General features: G+C 44.0%; 1 protein-coding gene across 1 annotated transcript; it reads left to right on the top strand.

The window, feature by feature from the left end:
- Nucleotides 1-848: 848 nt before the first annotated feature.
- On the top strand, nt 849-8,108 carry IER3IP1 (immediate early response 3 interacting protein 1). The gene is made up of 3 exons (XM_032214400.1): nt 849-1,009; nt 4,561-4,662; nt 7,852-8,108. The coding sequence occupies exons 1-3, from the start codon at nt 919-921 to the stop codon at nt 7,905-7,907; spliced, it is 249 nt and encodes an 82-aa protein (XP_032070291.1). The 5' UTR covers nt 849-918; the 3' UTR covers nt 7,908-8,108.
- Nucleotides 8,109-12,273: the final 4,165 nt, after the last annotated feature.

The following is a 12,273-nucleotide window of genomic DNA, read 5'->3' on the forward strand; positions in this document are numbered from 1 at the left end:
TCATCCAAGAAGTTTCTCATCCAGAGCCGAAGAAGCTTCTTTGTTGAGAAGTGAAATGTCTTCAAAGAAAAAAGAAAAAAAAAGTCCAGTTGCCTCTTGAAAAAGCACCTCTGGGACAAGTTAATGGAAGTTTTTTGGGGTAGGTCACCCTGGTCTTGGGGTAATTTATGATTGGTTGTCATGTGCAAATCCAGAAAGTGGGATAAGGCAGGAATCCACTCCAGACAAATGCTGCTTTTAACCAGACAGGCAGGGCGGCTGCTGCAAACACTCCCAGCGGCCACCAGGGGCAGCGCAGAGCGTTAGAAAACCAGCGCTGCTGCCCCCTGGCGGCCACCCATAATATTGTAGGGACAGCGAATTTTTGGGGGGGGTTATTTTACTTCAAGGTTAACGTTCCAAAGTTTCAAAAGATAGGATAAACATCGAATTAGACGTTTAGAATTGTTTATCGGCTTTGTTTGCTGTGTAAAATAAAGCCCGCCCGTCCCCCAGCCATGCAGAACAAAGAACCCCGCTCGTTTTATGAGGTAGAAATGGAGCCTCCATCCATCCTAGCGTCCTCCTGCGGGGTCGGAAGTGTCAGAAACGAAGACCCAGGTTGATGGGGGACAATATGCCGACTCTGTAAACCCGTCAGAGGCGGCTGTAAAGCACCGCGAAGGGATATATAAATGCTATTGTTATTGTAGACCATCGTAGCCCGAGAGCGCCAGGTTGGCGATGGAGCGGAGGCGCGAGGCTACGGCCCCGCCCTCTTTTTGGCGTGCATGGGGAGGGGGCGTGGCTTCCACGGCCCGGCCAGCCCGCGTCGGTGACGTTCCGTCCGCCCCGCCCCCGCCACGTTCCGGGCGCGCCCCGCGCGTGCGCAGAGCCTAAGCCGGTGGCGGCGGCGGCGCTGGCGCTGGCGCTGCCGGGATGGCGTTTACACTGTACTCGTTGCTGCAGGCCGCGCTGCTCTTCGTCAACGCCATTGCGGTGCTGCACGAGGAGCGCTTCCTCCGCAGGAGTGAGTCGGCTGCAAAGCCCCCTGGGAGGGGAGGGAGGGAGGGGGTTCCTCCGGGCGGGGCGAGTGGGGTGGGGAGTTTAAGCCGAGGGAGGGAATGCCGGAAGTCCTCGAGTTACGACCACAACGGACCCCCCCCCCCAGGTTTATGTTGCTAAGACATGGATTCAGGGAGTCTTTGCCCCGTTTTGTGACCTGCTGTTAAGTGAATCGTTGCATTTGTTGGGTGAGTCACATGGTAAGTTGAGTCTGGCTCCCTCATTGACTTCCCTGGCCAGAAGGTCACAAACGGGGATGACATAAGCCCGGGACACTGCAACCGTCGTAAATATGAGTCAGTGGCCAAGCCTCTGAATTTGGATCATGTGACCATGGGGATTCCAGGGTCATGTGATTTCCCCTTCTGACAAGCAAAGGCCATGATGGGGAAGCCAGAGTCACTTAACAGCTGGATTGCTAACTTATGAGCTGCAGTTGTTCAGTGAATCACTGCAGTTGCTAAGTGAGTAGCACGGTCGTAAAGTGAATCTGGCTTCCCCATGGACTTTGCTTGCCAGAAGGTCGCAAACGGGGATGACATAAGCCCGGGGACACTGCAACGGTTGTAAATATGAGTCAGTGGCCAAGCCTCTGAATTTGGATCATGTGACCATGGGGATTCTGGGCTTGTGTGATCCCCTTTTGCAATCTTCTGACAAGCAAAAGTTGATAGGGAAGCCAGATTCACTTACGGTAACCCTGTTATACCAACTTAACCCTTAATGTGGGAATATGCATAATGCTCCTTTGAGAGCTGAATATCTGTATTATGTAAGAACTCTTTTAACACTTAAAATGATTCCTAGTAGGGTAATGAAACAACTACCAGAAAACAACCAAAGGAATCCACAGTTTCACCCTGAGCTGCAAATATTCTTGTCTGTTGGTGCAAGCTACAACGTTGTGCAAACTGAATGTTGTGCAAACAGCTGAACTGTTTGGCGACAGTCTCTCACTATGCCAAGCAACCACATATTGACCACATGACTGGAGTTCTGAAGCGACTGTGTGAGGACCAGTTGTAAATCACTTTTTTCGCTATAATTAAATGAAGGATGTGTAAGTCGTGGAATACTTGTATTGGCTAGTTCCCACTAACACACTGTCCTCAAATTAGCAACAGTTCATTTTGTGACCGATCAAAGTTATAACAGCACTGAAAAAAGTGACTTACCACTGTTTTTCACACTTGTGACCATTGCAGCATCCCCATGGCCACGGGATCAAAATTCAGACGCTTGACTCATATTTATGACGGTTTCTCTTGACTTGGGGTCATATGAACTACCTTTTGCAACCTTCTCACCAGGGGTGGGTTTCTCGCCCCGTTCCAACTGGTTCAGTTGGAACGGGGCCGGTGGCGTCCTCGTGCACGCGTGCGGCGCACGCATGCATACTAGCGTCTGTGCGATGCTCCAGCTGCTCCTGGAGGATTGCGCAGGCGCTGTATGCGTCCTGCGCATGCGTGGAAGCGCAGAACTCGTCAAAACCGGGTAAGGAGCCCGGGTGGGCGGCGGGGGCCTTCGGCGTTCCCGGAAGTTACTTACTTCTGGGTTCACCAACCAACCGGTTCGCAGGGACCGCCGCGAACCGGTTGAAACCCACCCCTGCTTCTCACAAGCAAAACCAATGGGGGAACCAGATTCACTTAAGCAACCATGTTACCGACTTAACAACTGCAGTGATTCACTTAACAAATGGTGGCAAGAAAGGTTGAAAAATGGGACAAAACCTACTTAACAAATGTCTCAATTAGCTACAGAAATGTTGGGCTCAATTGCAACCATAAATCAAGGACTACCTGTATCTTTAAGTCTGTAGTCAGGTTCAATTCCCATCCATTTTCTGGGATGCTGTAGAGATGTGGTAGAACTGGATTGCGTGTGATCATGTTGACTGGTGGTGATGGCTGTGACTTAGTCCAGAGGCTTCCCAAGAGCACTAAAGCCATGAAAAGGTGATCCTGATAAAGAAACCTTCATTGGTCTTCCCACCTTCGTTACTGAAGGAATACTAAAATACGAATGGAATGGAAATAGAATGGAATGGAGAACAATGTAGAAGGGAAGGGAGAATAGAATACAGAATAGAGTAGAGCAGAACAGAACAGAGAACAGTGTATAAGAGAATAGAGAAGAAGAGAACAGAACAACACAATATAGAAGAGAGAAAAGAATAGAATACAGAATAGAGTAGAAAATAGAATAAAATACAGAATAGAGTACAGTAGAATAGAACAGAATAGAATAGAGAACAATGTAAAAGAGAATAGAGAATAGAATAGAATACAGAACAATGTAGGAGAGGAGAGAATAGAATACAGAATAGAGTACTGTAGAATAGAATAGAGAACAATGTAGAATGGAGAATAGAAACAGAATGGAATGGAATAGAGAACAATGTAGAAGAGGAGAAAATAGAATAGAATAGAGAACAACGTAGGAAAGAAGAGAATACCGAATAGAGTAGAGAATAGAATAGAGAACAATGCAGAAGAGAATAGAATACAGAACAGAATAAAATACAGAACAGAAAAGAATAGATTGGATTGGATTTATTATATTTCTATGCTGCCCTATTCCCAGAAGGGACTCAGGGCGGCTCACAACCAAGTCAGGGTGGGGGAGGTACAAATAGGAAAAAGAACACAAACAAAACAATACCACAATTTAAAACACACAACAAGCATACCATTCGAGGGGGGGGAACAAAAACTCATTAGCCCCAGGCCTGTCGGAACAGCCAGGTTTTAAGGGCTTTGCGGAAGGCCTGAAGTGTGGTGAGAAATAGAGAAGAAGAATAGAGAATTGAATTGAATTCTTTATTGACCAAGTGTGATCGAACGCACAAGGAATTTGTCTCCGGTGCATAATCTCACAGTGTACATATAAACAGCAAGTAATAGATCATAGGTCATCATCATAGTTACAATCGATAATCACAAAGTTACAAATAACAACTGATAAATCATAAGAAACCAATAGGAGAAGATAATAGGAAATCTGAGAAGATGACAAAAGATTAGAAATGGGACAGTGCTGGGGGAATTAAGTGTTATTATTAAATAGTGTTTTAGTATAAAATTTTAAACTGTATAAACCAGCCTTCTTTAGAATATTAAAATTCTGAAGTAAAGTCATACACTAGCAATTACTACTACTGTGCTTGAGATTTAACAGCTTTCTGATATCAGATTTAAGCAGTGGGGCTTCTCAATAATGATGGGATCATTTGGTATTTTAATTTTCTCTGATCAGTTTTCCATGAAGAACTAATTTTCTGATTCCTGGAAATTCTGCTCTTTGGCCATTATAAATGTTCTAGTTCGTTTCATGTGCTCATTTCTGTTCATTTTGTTCATTCCTCTGACGTTTAAAGAAAGAATTAGGAGTTTTGTCTATTCATTAGGTTTGGGTTTGAGATGGGCCTTTCCTTCTAAGAGGGATTATCGATTTGTATCACTGATTATTTATCTTGCATTCGCTTTAACCCAAAATAAAAACTTCTCCATACAGTTGGCTGGGGAACAGATCAGGGTATCGGAGGATTTGGGGAAGAGCCTGGAATTAAAGGACAGTTAATGAATCTGATCCGATCAGTACGGACGGTTATGAGAGGTAAGATTGACATAATACTATCGGTGCAAAACAGTTGGGAATTAAATTCCTTCCCAAATATAGGTAGTCCTCAGCTTACAGCCATTCGTTCAGTGGCCATTCAAAGTGGTAACGGTACTGGGAAATTCATTTCAGCATCCCCATGGTCACATGATCAGTATTGAGATGCTTGACAACCAGTTCATATTTATGACACTTGCAGTGTCCCAAGGGTCATCCAATCACCTTTCGCGACCTTCTAACCAAGCGCAATGGGGAAGCCAGATTCACTTAACAATTGTGGCCAGAAAGCCTGTAAAATGGAGCAAAACTCACTTAACAACTGGGAGCTTCATCACTTGAGACTTCCAGGAAGAGATTGGACTACCATTTGTCAGAAATGGTATAGGGTCTCCTGCTTGAGCAGGGGGTTGGACTAGATGACCTATAATGTCCCTTCCAACTCTGTTAATCTGTTAAATTTGGGGCTCACTTGTGATTGTCAACCAAAGACCACCTATAATATATATATATTTTCCTCGTTCCTTTGAATCTTTCTTGACGCCTGAGAATGGCCAGGACAAATCCATGCAATTTTCTTGGAAGTATTTTTTGGAAAGCCAGCTTTCCTAAGGCAGGACTAGAACTCACAGCCTTCCTAATTCTAGCCCAGTGACTTTAACAGCGACACCAAACTGGCTTTCCCCAAACACCTGGGTATTAACTAAATGTTAATGCTCTGCTAAAATTTACCAGGCTAATTTCGAACTGCTATATATTAATGGCATATTTGATAGCACTAATGCATCTAATCTTATGATCTTATATCTAATGACCACCATTCCAAAGAATGGAGCAGATCTTTAGCAAAGACGTATGTTATTATTCCTAAGCTCTTTACCAGTGATGAAATTCATTTTTTTTTACTACTGGTTCTGTGGGCGTAGCTTGGTGGGCATGGCAGGGGAAGGATACTGCAAAATCTCCATTCCCACTCCCCTTCCTGTGGGAAGGATATTGCAAAATCCCCATTCCTTTCCCACTCTGTAGCCAGCCAGAGATGGTATTTGCTGGTTCTCCAAACTAAAAATTTCCACTACCGGTTCTCCAGAACCTGCTGAATTTCACTCCTGCTCTATACCTTTTTTTAGAAGAAATTTGATGGAGCATCAATGCTTCCCTGTTTCCAGATCTCTAAATTTTAGTCTAAGAGCTCTCCTTTTTCTAAAGAATAAAAGATTCTCTAACCATTACATCCTTCATGGCCAAATCTATTTTAAGGACTTATTCCAGCATGCGGTAAATATAATAATGTTGTATTTTAGACAGCTTTTGCTTTGTTACTCAGAAAGCGTGTCTTGTGTGGATAAGTGCATGATATCATAATGCAGTGTATATTAACTATATACCACAATAATAGTGTCATGTTCCACTAAAGCCAAAGATGTTGCTTCAAGAAGCAACGGGACTTTCTTTGTTTTTCCTTGAAGATGTTTCCCTTCTCATCCAAGAAGCTCAGTCTTGAACTGAAGAAGCTTTTGGGATGAGAAGGGAAATGTCTTAAGACTGGATTATAATCCTCACGACTGGATTATTGTAATGCGCTCTACATGGGGCTGCCCTTGAAGAGTGTTTGAAGACTCCAATTAGTCCAGAATGCAGCCGCGCGAGCGATTGTGGGTGCACCAAGGTACACCCACGTTACACCTATCCTCCGCAAGCTGCACTGGCTACCCATTAGTCTCCGGACACGCTTCAAGGTGCTGGTCGCTACCTATAAAGCCCTACATGGCATCGGAACTGGGTACCTGAGAGACCGCCTCCTGCCGATCACCTCTCTCAGACCAATTAGATCGCACAGGTTGGGTCTCCTCCGGATTCCATCTGCCAGCCAATGTCGGTTGGCGACTCCCCGGGGGAGAACCTTCTCTGTTGCAGCTCCGGCCCTCTGGAATGAGCTCCCTGTTGAGATCTGGATCCTTACGACCCTCCCGGCCTTCCGCAAAGCCACCAAGTCCTGGCTGTTCCAGCAGGCTGGGGGGGGGGGGGCTGAGAAGCATCTACCTCCACGGAAATTGTGAATGTTGGTTTTGTTTTTAATATGTTGTCTTTGTCTCGTTTTCCCCCTTTCCCTTGTCTTTTGTGAGCTGCCCGGAGTCCTCCGGGAGTGGGCGGCATACAAGACAAATAAATAAATAAATAAATAAATAAATAAATAAATAAATAAATGTCTTCAAAGGGGGGGGTGTCCAGTTGCCTCTTGAGGAAGCATCTTTGGGACAACCACAACTTGACTGAGAATCTCCGTAGACATTTAGCTGGGCACTAAACTTTTCAAAATATAAAAATTATTCTTCAACTTTGAAACACGACCTTGGTACTTTTAGCAGCTGTTGCATTCTTTTTTTGGTCGTTTACATGATTTAGCTCCCATTAAGCTGGGTGCTTGTATGTATGTTTAAAAAGCAAGAAAGAATCTAAACACAGATAGTTTATCCTTAGAAGATAAGCCACAAAGGTAATCCTCAACTTAGCAACCACACATTTAACAACAGTTCAAAGCTAAAAGAGCACTGGGAAAAAAAGTGATTTATGACCGATCCTCACATTTATGACTGTTGCAACATCCCCACAGTGAGATGATCCAAATCCAGGCACTTGGCAACTAGCATGTATTTGCGGTGACTGCGGTAGCACAGGGTCAAAAGCAATTTAGAAATACTTTTTTTTTTTTTGAAGCAAACTTTGTCCTGGACCGTTTCATTCAAGTGATATTCTTGTCCTATTAAGTTGTGTTCCAAAAATTATCAAAACCACAAAGAAATGGAGCGAGAGAAATTGTGGGTTTCTCCCCCCCCCCCCCCCCACCTTTAGCTATTCTTTTGAGTTTAACACAAGTTATGGCTAACCTTTTCTGGGCTGAGTGTCCAAAGCATATGTGCCTGAATTCCCCAAATCCCCCGTGCACAAGCGCCTTGGCCCATGCATGTATCTCCCCTCCACCCCCACCCCCACCCATGTGCAGTAGAGACCTGACAACCAGCTGGCAAGTGGAAGGCGTGCACACAAGCACAGTGGAGCTGAACAGGGGCAACAGCTCACGTGCCCACAGAGAGGGTGTTGCACGCCACCTGTGGCTCGTGTGCCCCAGGTTCGCCAATAGGCTGTTGTTTGAAATGACGCTTTTCTTTTCTTTCTTTTTTTTACCAGTGCCATTAATTGGAGTGAACACAGTGACGATTGTGCTGTTGTTATTATTTGGTTGAAATTGTCTTCGGAAAATCTGGATAGCGTCTAAAGCAAACAAGACTGCAGACCGATTTGCACGTGGGATCCAATCTGAGAGAGCTGCTGAAGAAGCTGCAAATTTGTCTCAAATAAAGATGCCGTTTTCTATTTATTGTATTGCTTAATATGCACTCTGTTTCATTAAATCCAATAATTAAATGGAACCAGTTTTTCCCCCACTCTACGTGTTGTGGCAATGGTCTAAAGGTGCTGTTCTTACATTCCCGCCATGAGCCGCGGTGGCGCAGTGGTTAGAGTGCAGTACTGCAGGCTACTTCAGCTGACTGCCAGCTGACTGCAATTTGCAGTTCGAATCTCACCAGGCTCAAGGTTGACTCAGCCTTCCATCCTTCTGAGGTGGGTCAAATAAGGATTGTTGGGGTCCTTATGCTGACTCTGTAAACAGTTTAGAGAGGGTTGTAAAGCACTGTGAAGCACTGTGAGCCAAGGTGGCGCAGTGGTTAAATGCAGCACTGCAGGCTACTGCTAGATCAACAGGTCAGCGGTTCAAATCTCACCGGCTCAGGGTTGACTCAGCCTTCCATCCTTCCGAGGTGGGTAAAATGAGGACCCAGATTGTTGGGGGCAATATGCTGACTCTCTGTAAACCGCTTAGAGAGGCCTGAAAGGCCTATGAAGCGGTATATAAGTCTACTGCTATTGCTATTGCTATTGCTATTGCTATATAAAAGTGTTATTGCTATTCCTTTAAGCTTGGGCCTGAAATTCAGTCACTGAGGGTTTTCCTCCCAAAAAATGATTTAGTGTTGTCTATTGGTCAGTCTATCTATCTATCTATCTATCTATCTATCTATCTATCTATCTATCTATCTATCTATCTATCTACCTACCTCTATATCTATCTATCATCTATCTATCTATCTATCTATTATATTTATTTATTTATATTTGCATACATACATACACACACACACATAATCCCCAGAATCGACACATGAGTTCAAGGAACATACAGGTAGCCGTCATTATATGACACATAACGGAGCCTGCCCATTACAGTCATATTTTGTAACAGTCGTAAAACAGGACGGCCATGTGACCAATCCAATTTTACAACTTAAGTTGTGGTGCTGGTGAAGCGAAGATTGCAGTTTAGCAAACCAGTGGTTCCCTAAGGGAGCAGCTTTGTCAAAAACCAGAAGGATGACTTTGGCAAAGTCGTCATAAAAATGAAGTCATTGGTTTCTGGATAATTCCCATTAAAATCGGGTATTGTCTGGCTCCATCTGACTTTCCAGTGAAGTAAGAAGAAAGGGAAACTAACTGGACAAGTGATTATTTTAGGTACCTCAGAATTGAAGTAAGAAGTGATGGCAATCTGAAATTCCAATAGTTGGGTCCCCCTTCTGCAGCCTTTGGACTAAACTTTGGATGGCTTGGCAATATGCCCATATTTACAATGATTCAAAGGTGTTTTTTTCAGGAGGCAACTGGACTTATCTTGTGTTTTTCTTTTGAGGACTTTTCACTTCTCATCCAAGAAGCTTCTTCAGCTCTGACAGGACAGTTGGGAAAGGAAGTACAGTAGATTAAAAATAGTCATATAAGTATTACACACGGATGAGTAATAATGAAGAATATTTGTAGCTCAGGGTTGACATGAGGATCCTACTCTACTAGCACGGATGATGTTACATAGTTTGGGTAATGAAACGTCTGCAAGAAAACAAGCTCAGCACCAAGGACGGACGCACACAAACACAAACACACAAATACTGTTTGTACCAGATAATTGCATAAAGAACGGTAACTATTGTGTGACCCATCAAAACCGCGGTCCACAAAAGCACGATCGACGAAAGCGCGCATTTGACGTCATCACACCGCGATGAAAAAAATTAAAAATTGAAATAAAAATAAAATTAAAGCAAGCCGATTCACATAAAGGTAAGGGTTAGGGTTAGGTTAAGGGTTAGGGTTAGGTTTAGAGCGTTAGGGTTACGTTTAGCGTTAGGTTAAGGGTTAGCGTTAGGTTTAGCGTTAGGTTAAGGGTTAGGTTTAGGGTTAGGGTAAGGTTTTCGCTTTATTTTTACATTTTTCGATCACAGCGCGATGCTTTCGTTGCGCTGTGATGACGTCAAATGCGCGCTTTCGTCGACCGAGATTTTGTCGTCCGCGGTTTTGTGGTGGAGCCAACTATTGTTCTAATATAGGAAGTTGGCACCCACCACTCTCCTTAAAATATTTTAGGAAATATTAAAAAGGCAGAATTATATTTCCCTGGATAAGAAATGGAGAAATATGTTTTTAGGCAGGAAACAGACCAGGAATGTGCAGTCGGGAGGCGGGGCCCCACCAGTGTCATGAGGAAAAGAAAAGGATTTTTAAAATAATTAAAAAGGCCAAGGTGAGCTTGTTTTCTTGCTGCCAGACTCCAGAGTCACAGTGACTCTGAGTCTGCTTAGTGCTAACTGTAGGGGGAGGCGAGAGAACTATGGGCCTCCTTTGCATAAGGAATTTTCCATCTTTTAACCCTTGCTCAGAGTTAAGCGAGGGTTAAAAGGCGAAAAATTCCTTATGCAAAGGAGGCACGTGATTCTCCCGCCTCCTGATCTGGGAGCAGCAAATCATGCCTTGCCTAAGTAAGTTGCTGTTTTATTTAATTTGTTACATTTTCATCATGGCGGACAAGAGGAGAGTTGAAATCCACAGCTGGAAAAGGTATATGGATGGGATGGAGGGAGGGGGGTTTTTTCAAAATTATTGTAATTTAATTTGTAATTTTTTATTGTGAGGAATGTGTGTGTGTGTGTGTGTGTGTTTCTCCACAGCAGTGGGGTCGGACGAGGCGGGGGGCAAGGTGGTGGAGCGCGGCAACGATGTTCTCGCCGCTGTGTCCAACAGGTCAGGCGTCTCGCATTTATGTCCACCATAAACGCGAGACGCCTGGCCTGTTGGACACAGCGGTGGCGGGCTGGCGTTTGCTTTCTTTTGCCAGGCCCCTCGCACCCACATCCAGCCCGCTGGAGCTCGCCGCACCGGGGGAGGAACGCGCTGGGTGGGCTGGCTGGCTGGGGAGGGGGGAATCATGGCCGCTCAGGCCCTGGGGCTTCAGCGGGGCTTTTGCCCTTGCCCCACCGGCCATGAAGCTCACCGCACGTCACTGAAACAGACTCACTCGGAATAGCCCCCAACCTCCCCAAGAGCCCACAGCTGATGTCCACACTTAAGAGATAAAGAGATAGCTAAGTCTATTCATAGGCAAATGCTCTCAACCAAGATCCAACAAAGGTAGGATTAGCCCTCTACACATCTAGCAACAGAACTATTTTTTCCATTTATTTTTAAGTACTTGTGTATATTTACAATGTACACGTTTTGTTTTGGCTTTTTGTGTTACTATTTGTTTTAAGCAATACAAATTTTATTTTAAAAAGCTACCCCTGAAAAGGAGTGACTTTGTTTTGTCTCTCTGTTCCAAATCACATCAAAACTGGAAATCTGGCTGACCAGAAGAGGCTGGGTTTCTTTCCTTCTTTTTGCCATTCAGGGAATGGTGGCTTAGCAGCACTTGGATGTTGATCTGGTATCATAATTACTGTTTCTGTATTGCTTTTTTCTCCCCAGGGAGTCCAGAGCAGTTTACAAGAGAAGGGGAAAAGTCTTCCTGCCATTGTCATAAAATAAAAAAATATAACAACAGCAAATTCATAGGCAGTTTGTGTGAATAAGAGTGACTATTTGTACCTTATTCTAAATGTAACTATGGCAGCAAGAATTATATATGCACAGAACTGGAAAAATAAACATATGCCAACAGAAGACAATGTGATCAAAAAGAATTTGGAATATGCCGAAATGGACAGGCTCACAAAAGAGGTAAAAGACAAAGAAGAATCCGAATACTACTCAGTAAGGGACTTATGGTATAATTGGCTAGAGGAAAGAGGGGGGAAAATAGGAAAGTAATAAAGGGAAGAAAAAAGATCAAGAAATTACAAAATAAATACAAAACCACAGGATTAACAAGAGAGGGAAATATAGGATTGATTGTTGATCAAAATAGTACTGTAGGAAGTTATCACCCAGCCCTCTCCCAGAAAAATGAAATATCATAGGAAATATTGAAAAGGCAGAATATTTATCTGGATGTGAAAAGGAAGAAACATGTTTTGAAAGACAGAATAGCTCCCTGTAGCTTCCTGCCCATCCCTACTTTGTCAATGGGCCATTAAGAAGGCCAAGCTAGTCCACTTTACATAACAAAGAGTTCAGCTCCAGAGTGATGGGATTAAGGCATAATATTGGCCCTTTTACCCAACTCGTCACATGGCATCTGAGAACTCAACCAAACCTGGATTCAAAACGCAGCCTAGAGAGTTG

Source organism: Thamnophis elegans, chromosome 3, assembly GCF_009769535.1.
Source record: "Thamnophis elegans isolate rThaEle1 chromosome 3, rThaEle1.pri, whole genome shotgun sequence".
In the NCBI taxonomy this organism is placed as follows: Eukaryota; Metazoa; Chordata; class Lepidosauria; order Squamata; family Colubridae; genus Thamnophis; species Thamnophis elegans.

Bases quoted from the DNA above. Each gene is read 5' to 3' on its own strand.
- IER3IP1 (XM_032214400.1), top strand. From the start codon at position 919: ATGGCGTTTACACTGTACTCGTTGCTGCAGGCCGCGCTGCTCTTCGTC. The intron at 1,010-4,560 runs GTGAGTCGGCTG...TTCTCCATACAG, and splicing joins GGAGCGCTTCCTCCGCAGGA to TTGGCTGGGGAACAGATCAG. The intron at 4,663-7,851 runs GTAAGATTGACA...TTTTTTTACCAG, and splicing joins AGTACGGACGGTTATGAGAG to TGCCATTAATTGGAGTGAAC.